The 17,018-nt window shown below is 32.3% G+C and overlaps 1 protein-coding gene across 1 annotated transcript in view; it reads right to left on the reverse strand.

Annotated features, from left to right (window-relative positions):
* LOC107447438 (uncharacterized) overlaps positions 1 to 16,010 on the reverse strand; it is a 37,658-nt gene extending 21,648 nt beyond the window's left edge. The window contains exons 1-4 of the mRNA XM_087163582.1: positions 15,701 to 16,010; positions 12,032 to 12,136; positions 9,495 to 9,731; positions 7,041 to 7,169 (exon numbers count right to left, since the gene is read on the reverse strand). Coding sequence (XP_087019708.1) covers positions 7,041 to 7,169; positions 9,495 to 9,731; positions 12,032 to 12,136; positions 15,701 to 15,881 — 652 coding nt within the window. The 5' untranslated portion in view covers positions 15,882 to 16,010. The remainder of the gene's footprint in view (positions 1 to 7,040; positions 7,170 to 9,494; positions 9,732 to 12,031; positions 12,137 to 15,700) is intronic.
* Between the last annotated feature and the right edge of the window lie 1,008 nt (positions 16,011 to 17,018).

A 17,018-nucleotide genomic window follows, 5' to 3' on the forward strand; every position in this document is an offset into this window, starting at 1 on the left:
GTAAGAAAGGTAGGCGAAGATTTGTTAATTTCCATTTTGAAGATTAAATATTTGACAATTTGAATACTTTTGAAGATTTGAAATATATATATATTTATTTGAATATTTGATACCATAACGGTAATTTATATGTGTTATGAATCGATAGTTTTGGAAGCTAAGAATTTGATGTTAAGATAGTAAAAATGGAAATAATAAAAAGAAATAAAACCGCTCAAAGAGCTTCATTTACTAAGGCCTACAATAAACTAGAAAATTTATTAATTGGCGATAGTGTGACGTATGACGAAATTGAAACGGATCTTTGTTTATTTAAACAAAAGGTAGACATTTTGGAAATAACTCGTTTGTGTAATAGTTATTTAGATAGTTTGCAAGATGAAAAAGAATTCGAAACTGAATATAATTCCATTGAAGAATACAGAGAAAAAGCTTTGAGAATTCAATTAAAAGCTAAACGTTCCTTAGATAATTTGAAAAAGAACTCGTGTGAAAACGAAATTGTTACTTCCGAAAATAACGGCGAATTACCGAACACTAAATCTCCGAAAGCTTTATGTCAACGGCTCCCCGAAGTTGAATTATATAAATTCGGCGGAGACTTGAAAGATTGGTTAACGTTTTGGAACCAATTTAAAAATATTCATGAAAATGTTAATTTAACGAACGCTGATAAATTTCATTATTTAATTCAGTCGACGAAGCTGAAATCGGAAGCTAGGGAAATTGTGGAATCTTTTCCTGTAACAGATGAAAATTATCCTTTAGCTGTTGAAAGTTTAACCGAAAGGTATGGCCGAAAAGATCTATTGATAGATTTTTATGTTAGAGAACTCCTGAAACTTGTATTAAATAATGCGAATAAGAATAAGAATGATTCTTCAAGTTGTTTATACAATAAACTGTCAACTCAATTGAGAGCATTAAACTCACTAGGAGTTACATCAGAGATGTGTGGTGTAATTTTGTATCCCCTTGTTGAAAGTTCATTACCATTAAATGTGTTACGCTCATTTGAACGCCAAAGAAAAAATTTAGAAAGCGAACAAAAACTATCCAGTCTTAATGCGATAATTTATTTTTTGAAAAACGAAGTACAAGCGGAAGAAAAAATAAAATTGAGTAGAACTGAAATATTTCATTCCCCCTTCGAACGAAGGAACTTGACACCACCGGCGAATCTGAATTTGAGAGATCGGAAATCGTCTGCGGCTGAATTAATTAGTCATAATTCAAACGATGATATCCTTTGTTTATTTTGTTTTAAAAACCACGAGACTCGTTTTTGCAAGAAAGCGTTTTATATGCCTTTAGAAGAAAAACAGTCTGTTATTAGAAGGAAGGGTTTATGTAAAATTTGTTTATTGAAAGGGCACCTGACTTTTTCTTGTAAATCAAACATTAAATGTTCAATTTGCACAAGAAAACATTTAAAATTTATGTGTCCTGACTTAGAATGTAATCGATCGGATGAAAGAAAACAAGATAATAATGAAAGCAAAGAAAAAGAGACTGGCACCTTACATTCGCGCGTGCATGCAACTAAAGAAGTATTTTTACAGACTCTTGTAGTAATTAATAAGGGAAATAAAGCGCAGCGTAAAGCTAGAATTATTTTAGATACGGGTTCTCAAAAGTCTTATATTATGAAATCTACTGCAGAAGAGTTAGGTTTTGATTTGGAAAGGGAAGAAGAATTTTCGACCTCATTATTTGGGGGTAAGAAAACAGAAATTCAACGGCACAAATGTTATAAAATATATCTCGATAGCCTTGATGGTAAATATAGTTGTAATTTAGATGCATTGGATCAGGAAATAATTTGTAATAATGTTTCTAGCATTAGACAAGGGCCGTGGATTCATGAATTGAGACAAAAAAGGATATTTATAACTGATTGTGGGAATTCAGGACCTATTGAAGTTCTTTTAGGGGCTGATGTTGTTGGTAAACTATTTACGGGTAAACAAGAACAATTAAAATCTGGATTAGTCGCCATCGACACTAAATTAGGATGGACATTAATAGGGAAGGTTCCTCAGTTTGAAAACCATGATACTTTAAATATGACGGTTGTAAATATGCTTTCTCAAGAATTACCTGTTTCATTTTTATGGGATTTAGAATTACTTGGTATTAGAGACCCTGTGGAACAAAACACTAGAGAAGATACACAGAGGGCAGTTATGATTCATTTTCGAGACACAGTTTATCAAAATTCAGATGGAAGATACGAAGTAAGCTTACCATGGAAAAAAGATCATGCTTTATTACCGAATAATTATGGGTTGTCTCTTAAAAGATTAAAATCTACTAACAAGAAATTAGAAAAAACGGGATATGAAAAGAAATACCAGCAAGTTTTTGATGAATGGATAGAAGAAGAAGTGATTGAGAAAGTTCCACAAGAAGAATTGTCAATTAAAGGTACACATTACCTCCCACATCGCCCAATTATTAAGGAAAAGTCAACGACAACTTCTTTGAAAATCAGACCCGTCTTTGACGCTTCAGCCAAGAATCCGAACTTCCCATCACTAAATGATTGTTTAGAGACTGGAATAAATTTTATTGAGACAATACCATCCATTTTGGCTCGATTTCGATTATATGAAATTGGTGTTATTTCTGACATTAGAAGAGCATTTCTGCAAATCTCTCTAAATGAAAGAGATAGGAATTATTTACGATTTCTTTTGATTGATGAACAAAATGAACTGAAGAATTATAGACATCGCCGAGTTGTTTTCGGTCTAACCAGTAGTCCTTTCTTATTGATGGCTGTCATTCATCATCATCTGTCCAAACAGACATTCAAGATACAATATTCTGAAGAACAGTTGGAAAAACTCCGAAACAGTTTTTATGTAGACAATTGCGTAACGAGTGTACAAGATTTAACTGAATTAGAAACTTTTATAAAGTCAGTTACAGAAATTATGAAAGAAGGTCAATTTGACCTAAGAAGTTGGGAAAGCAGCCAATTATTAGATTGCCCGTCTGCAGCTACTGAAGCGCGAGTCTTAGGCTACGTATGGGATAAAAACTTAGACTCGTTAAAAATTGATTCTGACTCACTGAAGCTGGAAGAATTCGAAAAATTAACTAAGAGAAAAATTTTGTCCCTGATAAGCCGAATCTTTGATCCGATTGTATTTCTTGCTCCAGCTTTAATAAGACCTAAGCTTTTACTTCAAGCAACCTGGAAGACTAAAGATCATTGGGATTCGGAAGTTAATGAAGAAATAAAGAAAAAATTCAATTCATGGTTCAAAGACTTACATTACTTAAATGATATTAAGATCCCAAGATGGTTGGGAGTTACTGCCTTATCTAAACTCAGCTTCCATACATTTGTTGATGCAAGCAAAACAGCTTATTCAGCTTGTATATTCCTAAGAAGTGAATCCCCTGATGGCTCTGTAAATGTCCAGCTACTCCAAGCTAAGTCAAGAATAACTCCACTGAAAAAAATAACGATCCCTCGTCTTGAATTGATGGGAGCAACTATTGGAGCTAGACTGTTCAATTCTATGGACTCTGCTTTAAAACTCGAAAAAGGAAACATTGACACCTACTTTTGGACAGATTCGTCGACTGTGTTAACTTGGATTAAGAGGAAAGAACAGTGGTCAGTGTTCGTGAACAATCGAATATCTGAAATAAATAGACTGACATCACCTGAGAATTGGTATCATGTACCAGGAAGCCAGAACCCGGCCGATCTTCTCTCGAGAGGATGTGGAGCTAAACAACTTCTGAAGTCCAAGTGGTGGCTAGGGCTTGCCTGGCTGAAGAATTCTAAGGATGATTGGCCGATGACAGTAGCTAATGTTAATGAAGAGGAAGTTGAAAAGGAAAAACGAAAGACTGTTGTTTCGGCTATCAATGTAGACTCGGAATCCATTACAACTACTTTAGCATCCAGAATTTCGAAGTTTTCTAAGATAATCAGAGTTGTAGCATGGTTATTACGCTTCCAACCAAAAGCTAAAGATTTAAGAAAGAATGTTGATTTAACGCAAGAAGAAATAAGAAACGCACAAAAGACTCTTCTGCGGTCAGTACAAAAAGAGTGCTTCAATGAAGAAGAAGGTAAAAAATCTTTGAAAAACTTTCAAGTGTTTTCAGATCATGAGGAGATACTTCAATTAAAGTCTAGACTTTTGAATGAAGATGAAACCCCTGAATTCATTGCGCCTTTGATTCTTCCGTCAAAGCATCTTGTTGTCACCCGACTTATTGAACAAGAACACCTGTTGAATAAACATGCAGGAACGTCCATTCTTCTAACAATCCTGAGAGAGAGATTTTGGATTATAAAAGGTAGAAGAACTGTTCGCTCCGTTATTAGAGGATGTGTCACCTGTAAGAGACAAAAGGTTAAAAACCTTGAAGTACCATTTCCACCTCTGCCTCCTGATCGAACTAGATTATCGGCTGTATTCGAAGTGTCCGGTGTCGATCTGGCCGGACCTTTGATGACCAAGAATGATGATGAAGGTTTGGATCGTCCTTTTCTCCTGTGCTGTATATAGAACTGTTCACTTAGAGCTGATACCTTCCCTTAGCACAAACGCTTTTGTTCTAGCATTACGGCGTTTTATTGCTAGAAGAGGTAGAGTAGCTACACTATACTCAGACAATGGTACCAATTTCACTGGCCTCAACGCCTCCTTAAAGCGCCTTGATTGGAACAAAATCATGAAAGAATTTGAAGTTTCCCAAATCTAATGGAAATTCAATCCACCATCCGCCCCATGGTGGGGAGGATTCTGGGAAAGATTAATCGGAATTCTCAAAGATCTCTTAAGAAAAAACTTGGGACGGTCATCTCTGACTCATGAAGAACTCTCAACTCTTGTTTGTGAATGTGAGTCGATCATGAACAATAGACCTTTGACTTATGTGTCTGAAGAACCAGATTTGAGAGCTTTAACACCATCTTCATTCCTTCAAGACCTCCCTACTAACGACGTAGCCGACTTAGACAAAATCGACAAAACTAATTTAGACAAGAGATACAGATATGTTCAAAGATTGAGAGAAAGACTAAAAGAAAGATTCAGGATCGAATATTTAGGTTTCTTGCGTTCATCTGTTTCCAAGAGACTTGACCAAATAAAAATTGGAGACATCGTCCTGATTGGAAGAGAAGACAGAAAACGAATTTTCTGGCCGTTAGGAAAAGTTATTGAGCTGTTCCCTGGAAGAGATGGACGAGTAAGACTAGTCAAATTGAAAACGGACAAAGGGACTTTACTAAGACCTATTCAAAGACTATATCCCTTAGAGGTAACTGAAGATGCCAGTGAACATTAAATAACTATGAACATTTTTGGACGTTAAATACAGATTTGTATCTTTTAAAATTCTTTAAATTTTATAACATAACAATTGCATGTCTGCCATAATTTTAGTATTTTTTTGGTAATTTATTGTGTTGAGTTTTCTCCTACATAAAACTCAAGTGGGGAGAATGTTGCGGCAAACACTAACTCCAATTAGTTTGCGCCACCAAAAGTATTCAGAATATGTAGGTTACTCTGAGTATGGCAAGAGAAAAAGGAGAGAACTGGAAATATCGTTGAATTGGCTTTTTTGAAATATCTTTGGAACGCTGTGTTTTGTTTTGTTTTTTGTTGTTTTTTATTTAAAATAAATGTTTTGTTTTGCCTGTTTTTAAACGTTATCAATCAATAGACAAGATGCCTCTCACAAACACAGTCAATCCGGTTAGGAACGACAACAGTATTTTTACATAATTTTTAAAATTACTTAAAATAATCTGGTTATTAATTAATAAAGTGAAAAAATGTTTTATTTTAGAATGCTGAATGTTGATGTCGTCTCATGGGCGACATCGGAGTACCAAAGGCTAGAAGGCTTATATTTTATTTCTATATTAGATGTGGTAAGCAAAATTTTTTTCATCTGTTTCACTTTTGCACAAATAAGTTTAAGTAATTTTGACCATTACTTCCTAAATTAATATTTTTAAAAATCTGTGGAAATCCTGATAATATAGAGTAGATTTAAATGTAGAGTTGGTTTAATATTGAGAGATTTAAATATATAGTAGATTTAATAATAGAGTAAATTCAATATAAAAAAGATGATAATATGAAGTAGATTTTAATGTAGAGGAGCTCGAATATAGAGCAGATTTAACCCTTTTGAAGGCCGTGGTAAGTATACTTACCGCCACGTTTTACCACTTTTAATTTAGGTTTCCATTTTTCAATAACTTCAGCTTCCTTGAAGTGAGTTTGAATAAAATTGGTAACCATTTGTCACTTTTAAAAAACGTATAAAAGTTATTAAATACATAATTCCTTTTGAAGTTTGTAACATTTAAGGAATTTATTTTATAAATAAAAAAAATAAAAGTCAGTAAGTTCCTAATAGGTCATGTAAAATATATTTACCACCAAAAAAATGGCATTTTTATAAACTAAATGAGTTTTTTTTTTTAATATCAATTACTGTTCTTAAAACAATTTCAATTCCAAAAAAATACTTTAATTTACCATTACTAGAAATTAAGGGCCCATTAAAGGGTTAAGGAAGGGCATACGTCATTTATGCTAAAACTAACCATTTTCGATGTACCTTTTCTAAGAAACTTCCTATAATAACGCTTAAAAATTTTTGGAGATATTGCAGATTACATCAGTTGTATGCTGTGATAATGTTTCAGCGTTAACAGGAATCTTTGTTTTTGTTATAAAATATTTTTGCTCAAAAATGATAAAACTTTCTAAAAAATTAAAAGTTTTCAGTGTGCATAATTTAAAAAAAAAAATTCTGCCAAAGATATGTATTAACAGTTATCACAGTGTAAGCACATACAGTGTAACAGTTATATGTGACAAAAAGCTGAAGCAATATCTTGTTCAGATGCAAAGCCCTATATATATGCGGACTCCCCTTAATGGATAAAAATGATAATATAGAAGTAAATTTTAATCTAGAGTAGTTAAGATACTGTGTAGATGTAACATGGAGGTATAATATAGAGTAGATTTTCATATACGAACTTTCACATGCTTCAGTGTGTGGGTTGTATGAATAGCCCACTGTGCACACACACACTTGTCGACCTTGCTGGTAATCACACCAGCTAAATGATCCTAAATACTGAGAAGCCCAATTTGTACACAAACAACCTAAAACAAGATAGTAAAAATTAAAATTTTCATCCACACATATTTCTCAAGCTGATTATGATTTATTAGACGTGACGAATCACATAATCTAGTGCAAAAGCGCCCCACCAGTCATTTTATTTTATTTTATTTTATTTTATTTTATTTTATTTTATTTTATTTTATTTTATAACTGTCATTGAACAGCAGACTTAAATTTTTAAATTACGGCCACTAATGTTCAGTTTCGTAGTCTTGTAATTTTGTACCCAATCCAGAAGACAAGGAAACTCCTGGATCAAGTACTGGGTAAAATTTGCCTTCGTAGAGGACTCTTTTATGGAACTAACCTGTACTTGTATTACATGGAGAGGAAGACCTCGAAAACATCACAATGTTATCACAACAAGGGGATTCTAACCCATGATTCGTCAATCACTTAGGATATTTTACGTCTGCACTGTGGTCGAAGTGAGTTGGGTGCGGAATTCGTATCAACCAACCATTGCTGAGACTCGAAATCGGTTTACTTCATTAAGAGGCGAATGTCTTATACTTTGAGCCACCTTTTCTCTACTAGACATTTTCACTACCCGCAAACTTTAACAAATAAGGCTCTTCTCTGGAAGAAGAAAAACTTTTAGTTCAATTTCTAAGAGATGATTCAATGCTAAAAGATCGATTCAAAATGACTTCATTCTATTAATTGAAAAATGTCTAAATAATAATTTTTAGGAAGGTTTTGTGGGATTTATTATGCAAAGTCAATAATTCATGACATATTTTTAATTAGCTGTCTAAAACATCAAAATTATAATAAATTTTAATATGAATATTGTTATTGAATGATTTTCAAGGAAGCTGTGATTAATTTAAGTTTTTAATTTAAATAAGGTTCCCACAGGTCTTATAAATTTTCAAAAAAATGGATACAAGAAATAAGCATACCTCATTTCAATGACATTGTGATCACCTCTGTCAATAATTTATAAAGGAAATATACAGGACTTGGACAAAAATATAGAAGCGTATCTAAACTATCTCTATCTGAACAAAATTTCTGCTGTTGTTGTTGCTAATTCCCATCTGGTCTGACGGGGTCAGACCAGATCAATAAATCCGTTGACATTAAGAAAATCCGAAACCAGAATGGGAGAGGAATGAATGTCGTTCCAGTCCAGCCCTAAACAGTTCAAGATGTGCTAATTTCTTTTAGGAGCAATTGTTTTTGAAGATTTTTCCTTCCCAAACTGTTGGCATAATTTTAAAGATCTCACTTAAAACTTTCAGAAATGACACTTAAAACATTCCAAACTTAAGCTGAAAAAGAATTTTTATTACTTATAGTTAGTATATGAAGTGTTTACATACTTTGCCCAACCCCTGTATCTATATAATACGAGGGTCATCCAGAAAGTAAGTTTCCCTAATTTATAAAAAAAAAAAAGAACTCATACTTTCAGGAACATATATATTGGCAACAAGTACAGCAATGTTCAAGCTATTTTTCAACATAGCCACCACCAGAATTGAGACACTTGTCGTAGCGTGGGATCAACTTTTGTACACCTCTGTTCTAGAACTCTGCTGCCTGTGAATGGAACCAGCGTGTGACAGACGCTTACCGTTGCTGCGACACACTGCGGAAATCGTGACTTGTCATTCAAACAAGAGTCGTGGAATGCTTACTGCAGGTGTTGCGCTCCTCCGTGACAATGCTTGTCCCCATACGGCATGACGCACAGCAGCTGTTTTGACGGAATTCGGCTGGGAGTTGTTAGATCATCATCCCAATAACCCCGATATGGCTCCCAGCAATTTTCACGCTTTCTTGCAGCTCAAGAAATACCTGTCCTCCGGTTAACGTTTTGACGAAGAGCTGAAGAAGTCTGTCACACGTTTATTCCATTCACAGGCGGCAGAGTTCTAGAACAGAGGGATATAAAAGTTGATCCCACGATACGACAAGTGTCTCAATTCAGATGGTGGCTATGTTGAAAAATAGCTTGAACATTGCTGTACTTGTTGCCACTAAATATGTTCCTGAAAGTGTGAGTTCTTTTTTTTTTAATAAATTAGGGAAACTTACTTTCTGGATGAGCCTCGTAATTCTAATGCGTCAAAATTTTGATATTTAAAGTAATATTTTCAAAACGTAATGCAATACAAATATATTTCCTTCCAAAAGTAATACATGGAGGTGATCACAAGCGTGTTAAAAAATCAGCGTTTGATTGTTTTAATACAATTTAACTGTCACGGCTTTGACCTATTGGAATCATAAAACAAATTATTAAATATCAACTAATGGGGTTTCAACTACACAGTACGCAGCGCATGACTCACTTCGACATGTTTTGGTAGCTGCATCAAATCTATACTCCGTTATACTGCATCTGCAGTAGGCCTTTTGTCTATCCACATCATAAGAACAGTCTGTATGATCATTCTTTCTACACATATCAGTGTGCAAACAATCGTAAATGCTTTCACAAAAAGGTCCAGACGTCCCAGGTAAGCAGACACAAAAATGTTGCAGGCAAGACCCTCCATTTTTGCATGTTTGCGTTTCATTGCAAGTCTCTATAAAAGTATAAAAATAATTATTTTAGAGTATCTTGGGTGCTTAACTCCAATAAAATATGAGAATTATTAAGAAATATGATTTTCCTAAAATTTCTTAAAATGACATTTTAATGCTGTAGTAGGCAGTTAATTACCAAAAGTAAAATTCTAAGTGAAGATTCCTATAAAATAAAAAGACTAAAATATTTCATGGATTTTGTTTTAAGTAAAATGAAAAATTACAAAGTAGTTTTCACGAAATAAATAAAGTTGTGTAAACTTAACAACTGAAAATTTATTCGGTATTAAAAATTTCAAAGTTTAATGAATAATTAGGAGAAATATTATTCAAATATTTTTTAGTTTTACTGCAAATTTGCGATGAAATCTGAGTGCGCTGAATTTCTGCAGCTTACAGAATTTGCGTTGCAGATATTTTTTCAATCATTATAAAATCAATATTCTTGATTCTGATATCAACATTAATCATTATTTTATTCTATGTAGTAGCTTTTTCTGCGCTCAACGAATTTTATGCGTATACAGAGGGATTTTGTGATCATGAGACTTGAAGGGGTGGTCGAGCATATTAAACCGTGCGTTTTTTGTGCAGAAAGGTTCTAAACGTAAAAATATGACATGGAAGAAAAAATGAGTTTGCTTACAAAATCAATTCCAAGTGCTTCTTATCCGTGATACATTAATAGTAATAAGTGTTCAAAATTGTGACTACCACTACACGTTTGGTAGCGTTGTAAAAGGGATTGATGGAATGGTTGGCATTTTGCGCACGTTTGTAATCGCAACGGGTTTTTGTGAAACAAAGTGCTCCTCTGAGTTAACGGGAGTCTCGTAAATGATGCCCTCATAAAAAGTTGGATAAATCTGGCGAACGGGAGGGAAATCAGAATGGTCCTCTTCGCCCTATCCATCACAATGCAAAATTGCAAACAAAGTAATTCCAGAACGCCAGGTCATATGGGAGCGGTGCACTATCAGGCTTGAACATTTAATGTTCATTTTTAAAATTTATTGTATCTCTCCTGACATTTGTATTACAAGTCACTTTCAATCCTACACTTCTTCTCGAAAAAATAAAATATTGTTTCAACGTCCTCAACCACCCCTCTAAGTTCTTTCCGTGATCGTGGACTACAACGTTGCAGATTCCTTACATTTCTTTTAAAGAATGCACAGGAGGGTAACACATTTTTTGTTGCATTTGTGCGAATACTATATTTAATCTTGCTTAATTCGGGCAATTTGTGTTTAATGTTTCATTTTCTACCTCCTTTACTTCCGTTTTTTCTTGCTGCTGCTGCTTTTAGAATTCAAAATGGTTGCTCTGCCTAACTTGATTGTCTAAAAGAATAGCTGACTAAATGGATTGTGTCATAACCTCAAACATGTGTGGGATTTTAGTAGTTTCAAAAAAGATTTTGCTCAGCCCTCAACACAGTTAGACACAGCTTATTAATGTAAAAATGCTTTATCTAACATACAAGAGCAAAAATTTGCAAATATAATGTTTTTAAAAATTATGCATAAAAACTTTGTATTTATGCAAATATTAGATCTTGCCTAATTTGGTAGTGGAGATTTCAAGTCTGAAACTAGTTTTGCTCCTAAAGCTACAGATTTTTTTAAATGACATTTTAGTCCATGGTTTGCCGAAATGTAGAAGTTTCTTGAACTGTACCTGTAAATTAGTTGATGTACCTATTCAGAAGCACACGAAGAAACATTTACTGATAGGAAAGCGCCACTAGCAGTGTAAGATGACATTTTTGAGCATGGGTTCTTTTGCAATATCAGTCCTGATGATAACGGGCCCTAACACTCTATAAGTTTACTGCATCATGTATGCTACTTAGATATATAACGTTTTTAAACTTATATATTTCAACAAGTAATTGACTAAAAATGTCATGTTTAAAAAAAAATTTTTAACTGGGAGAGAGGAACTGAGTGCAGATTTGAAATCAACAATACAAAAGTTTCTATATCTATTTAAAAAAATTTCATAGGACAGCACACAAAAAAAACTGTTCTCGAGTTTTATATTTAGTAGCACTTTTGCACTCGAGTGTTTTTCTGTAATTAAAAAAAAATGAACCACACTCACAAGACAAAACCATGTAATGCAGAGATAAAATAAGAGTTCACTGTCAAGAATTATGATTTCCTTGCATGTGATCACAAAATTTCAATATTTTTAAAATGCGTTATACATTAAAATTTTATTTCTCAGAATTTACGGAAAAAAATAAGAAACTATAAAAAAAAAATTAAGAAATATTAAGGATTTCTTTAAATACCAATGCAAATTCCATCGATTCCCTGAACATATCCTTCTTTGCAGAAGCAAATCTTCTTTTCTTCAATGAATTTGCAACTAATAGAATTCTCTCCACAATCACATGCTGTAAAATTAATTTATTATTTTAAAAAGAATCTGAATTGCTACAATAAAACCCCACAAATCCAAAACACGGTCATCCAAAATTCTAGATGGTTTGAACCAATATCACTTTTCAAAAATTATAAATAAAATAAAAAAAATAGTCAAAATATCCATGAAAAAACTACGAACTCACTCGGTAAATAATACAAAAGAAGAAGAAAATATGAATTTAAATTATCTTTTCTTTTACGATGTGCATACCTGCCAACTTTTAATCCCTTCCATTATTATTTTTCCCAGTGGTATTAAAATGGAATTAAAACTTCAATTTTAATCAAACAAATACGTTGTATTTGAGAAAACTTTAAGTTGACAATCATGACAGTAACGCATATTAATATATGTGCTTAATTTTTGTAAGAATAGTGGTGATCAATATCATTTAAAAATTAAGATTATAAAAGAAAAAATAGTATATAATTACTACCACTTTAAATATGAAAATAAAATCTTCCGGAAAATCCGGAAGAGTTGGCAGGTATGGATGTGTATCAGAATAGAAAAGAACAGCACGTTTTAGTATGCTAAATGCCATATGCAAGAGGTTAAGGTATAAAGTATAGTCTAGATAAAATCAAACTAAAAATTAAATTCAAAAAATTGCCTCCCAACTACATTAAGTGTGTAGTTTAAATACACGAAGGGTGATAAATCCACGGCTTAAAGTGAGACGGAAAGGAAAAAAAAATTAGTAAAACCATATTAGTTTCTCTTGAGAAGTGAAAAATAAATTAGTGATATTCTTAACACGTTGAATGCCATGGGGATCACCGGTGACAGATACTGAGTTTGTTCGTAGTGTAACGGGGGTCACCGGTGGACGGCGAAGCCAATTATTATAAACACATATAATTGTTTTTATATAATTATCGTTACTAAAATGGTTTGAAGAAATTAATGCAATATAGAACACACAAAAATAGTTTTATTTATATACAGAGATATGCCAACTTGCTCCGGACAGCGAATAAATATTTTCAAATGGTAGTTTATTAATTGTGATTCCCGGTTTAATAAATTCAATTTAGTCGATTTTTATCCTTCACTATTTCTAAGCAATTTGTAGGTTTATATGATTCACCACTTTTTCCAGATATGTCGTGCTAAACCTTTTAAAAAACTAGCAAAGCCTCCACACGGTTTTTTATAGGCAGTCTGATCAGACCATTGTGAATGATATCCACTTACAGAACGAGTCATTTAATACAGAATATAGTTGAAATAAGAAAGTGGTAGCAAATATATGACTAAAGATTTATTTTATTTATTAATATTATTGATTTACCTTATTCACTTGTCAACCACTACAGATTCAATTCTCAAATATATAACATGAATTTCTCTCAATTACTTTTATAAAAGGTTTTGGGTTCATGTGCACAACTGGTTAACTTTTTAAACAGTCTGCGCGGACTACTTATAAAAGACCGTGTGGAGGCTACTTGATGTAGGAGGTGAAGGCAAAGCTTGTCTAATATTTGCAAATTTAGTGTGTAGTTATTTACCATTTGGCCAGACGAGCAAGCCATGTAAAATTAGCGTGGCATTCAACGTGTTACTAACAACATATCCATCCAGGGGTGAAAGCGAGACGGAAAAGAGGAAAGGCTGGTAGTAAAACCATTCCAGTTATAGCTAGTTTTGGGGAGGAGTTTACTTATTCTTTTTTTAAATTTTTCAACAATATCTACTTTATCTTGGACTAGAAGCAGTTTAATATATATGCCAGAATTATAAAAGAAATCTTGATAGTTACAGATATTTCATTTCTTTCGAGAAAAAAAAAGGCTGGAATGAAATGTTTTACGTACCAGGTTTTTCTCTATTCCGTCTTGCTATATAAGGGCTTTCACCCATGTATCCATCAAAATTGACTTTTATTTTAGCAACTCGATACTATACCAGTTTCACAGGAATTAAAGCCATAAAAAGTAACACAAATAGCAAAGAAACTAAAGAATATAAACGAATGTAAGTTCGATTTTTTTTTTTTTTTTAATGTAACGGAACTATTTTGCTGAAGATTTATTAGAAGGCGGGACAAAAAGTTCTTCGGCTTTTTTTATTTACTTCTAGATAATTTGAAGAAAGAAAATCATGCATGCATGCTCATAACTGATGTAAATTAGTTATGTTCAGATTAAACTGGAAACAAAATGATATATCCAATATATGCATAATGATAGATCCAGTTTATGTTATTTTCCCTGTAAGTTCCTGAAATTACGACTCACTTAATACACTAAGCTCTTCAATTGTATATCGTTCACATTAAATAAACAATAAAAATATTCAATCTTGAAATAATGACATATATAAGCTATTGCTCTGAAGCCCAAATGCATACCATGCAAACTTTTACGTTATCATGTTATCATTTGGCGTAAAATTTTATTTTTATATTTAAAGTGGTAGTAAATATATATAATTTTTTTCTTTTATAAACTCAATTTATAAATGATTTTGATCACCACTATTCTTAAAAAAAATTAACATACATATTAATATGTGTTACAATCATGGTTGCAGCCGATGGCAGCTCATTTTTGTAGTGACGTAATTTTAACTAAAATACAAAATATTTAATTTCCTTTTATTCCAATTACCAGAAAGAACCACCTTAAAGACCACAATACAAGACGAATGGGAAGAAGGCCGCTAACGGCCCCAGGCGCACAGATATATTTCGATGATGATGGTTGTCAGCTTAAGCTATTTCAAGGTATTTTTTTTTGTGCTTAAAATTGAAATTTCAATTCCATTTTAATACCACTGGGAAAAATCATAATGGAAGGGATTGAAAGTTGGCAGCTATGCAAATGGTAGCAGAAGTGTTTCATTATTAGAATTTTATTTGTAGAAACAAGACAAACTCAAAAGATGCCAGAATAATATACTCCAAAAAATAATACAGTAAGACCTTTGACCAGAGATAAGACTTTTTAGACCACTATATTGCAAAGCTAATTTTTTAAAAAGGCCATAAAAACAAAATGGCGTTTCATACGAACTTTTGAATCACTAAGATGTAGTGGTGTAGAAAATAATTTTAAATCAATTTTACAAAACAAAAAATCATACATTAAAACATAACATAAATATCACAGAAAGTAATTTTCCTATATAGCATAGAAAATTGCCAGCCCTGCAAGTACCTTAAACCTTACCTTAATTATCTAATTATGTACTTTTATGTAAAATTAATTTATGTATTGCTGCTGCTACCAACAGTCTTAGAGAAAATGTGAAAAACGGTAATTAAACAATCGAAAAATGCAGACGACTTGTTTCAAGTAATTATATGAATATTTATATTACTTGCATAATCTATTGGTTTCATCTAAGTAAATTCTAAGAATAACATTATAAATGCATTACAATTACATTGAAAAATGAAAGTCTTTTTTATTCTTTGGTGCGATTCATTTAGTACATTTTAATCGAAAATCCCTTTCAATAAACAGTCACATAATCTAATTCACATTTCAGTATTGATTTAAAAAACTTTTTCAAATATTCTTACCTGTTGCTTGTTGATTCAAATTATTTTCAGCTTCAACATTAATTTCATCTGCTTTTGCATTCGTTAATTTAAATAAAACTTCATTGTTCTGTGGTTTTAAAATATTTATGGAAGCATCAGTAACTACGAAAGATTGTAAGTAAATGGATACAATAAATATGGATGCAAAGTTGTAAAACATTTTACTCTGATATTAGAGAAAAACTACAATTAATTATTTTTATATGTTTAAACAAATCCTTAAATGCTGTTAAACTTTGACAAAACTAGTAAATATCAACTGAATGTTATCTAACTTGAAAAGAAAAAGGATTTTTTTTTTTTACAATTGAATACAATCATTATCTATAAATATTATCAGCAATATTTAATCTAACGGTCTTACAGTGTATAAGTGTTATTGATAAAAACAAGTAATCGTGAGGAAGAATAAAAAACTTCATACTAAAAATTTCGCAGTGGAGAATAAAATATTTTCAAATTGTCCCAAATTATATCTCATAACAAAATTTACAATTGCTTACCGCTTGGTTAGAAAAGTTGCTACTTTCCCAAAACTAGTAGCTCAATTACTTCATTTTTATTTTTTCATCTTGGAAAAGCACGACATACTTGTCCTAGTACTCAGCGCAACAAATTCAGCTTACCCTGGAAATAAAAAAAAACTGGTGCAAAATTTTTTTCTATCCAACTGAAATTATCATGATATTACCTAGCATTTTAAATTAATAAAATAAATTCTAAGTAATATTGCATTATTTTTGAGCATTAGTTGAGCAATATCATTAAATTATTAATATTTCAGCACGACATAAATACTTTTTATGTTAGTATTTTAACCAGAAATAAATTCAAGCTTTTCAAATGTTACATTAAACTTTAACCCCTTCCTTCTCGCTCCCGTGAAAATGACGGGGTGAAGTTTCGCCCTCTATTTCTCTCTCCCATGAAATTTCCGGGCTGGAGCAACGCCTCCTATAACTGAAAGCCTCCACACGGTTTTTTATAGGTAGTCCGATCAGACCACTGTGAAGGATATCCACTTACCGAACGTGTCATTTAATACAGAATATAGTCAAAATAAGAAAGTGGTAGCAAATATATGACTAAAAATTTATTTTATTTATGAATATGATTGGTTTGCCTTATTCACTTGTCAACCACTACAGATTTAATTCTCAAATATATAAGATAAATTTCTCTCAATTACTTTTATAAAAGGTTTTGGGTTCATGAGCACAACTAGTTAACTTTTTAAGCAGTCTGCGCGGACTACTTATAAAAGACTGTGTGGAGGCTTCTTGATGTAGGAGGTGAT

Source organism: Parasteatoda tepidariorum, chromosome 5, assembly GCF_982258835.1.
Source record: "Parasteatoda tepidariorum strain Cologne lab strain chromosome 5, Ptep-v5.0, whole genome shotgun sequence".
NCBI lineage: Eukaryota > Metazoa > Arthropoda > Arachnida > Araneae > Theridiidae > Parasteatoda > Parasteatoda tepidariorum.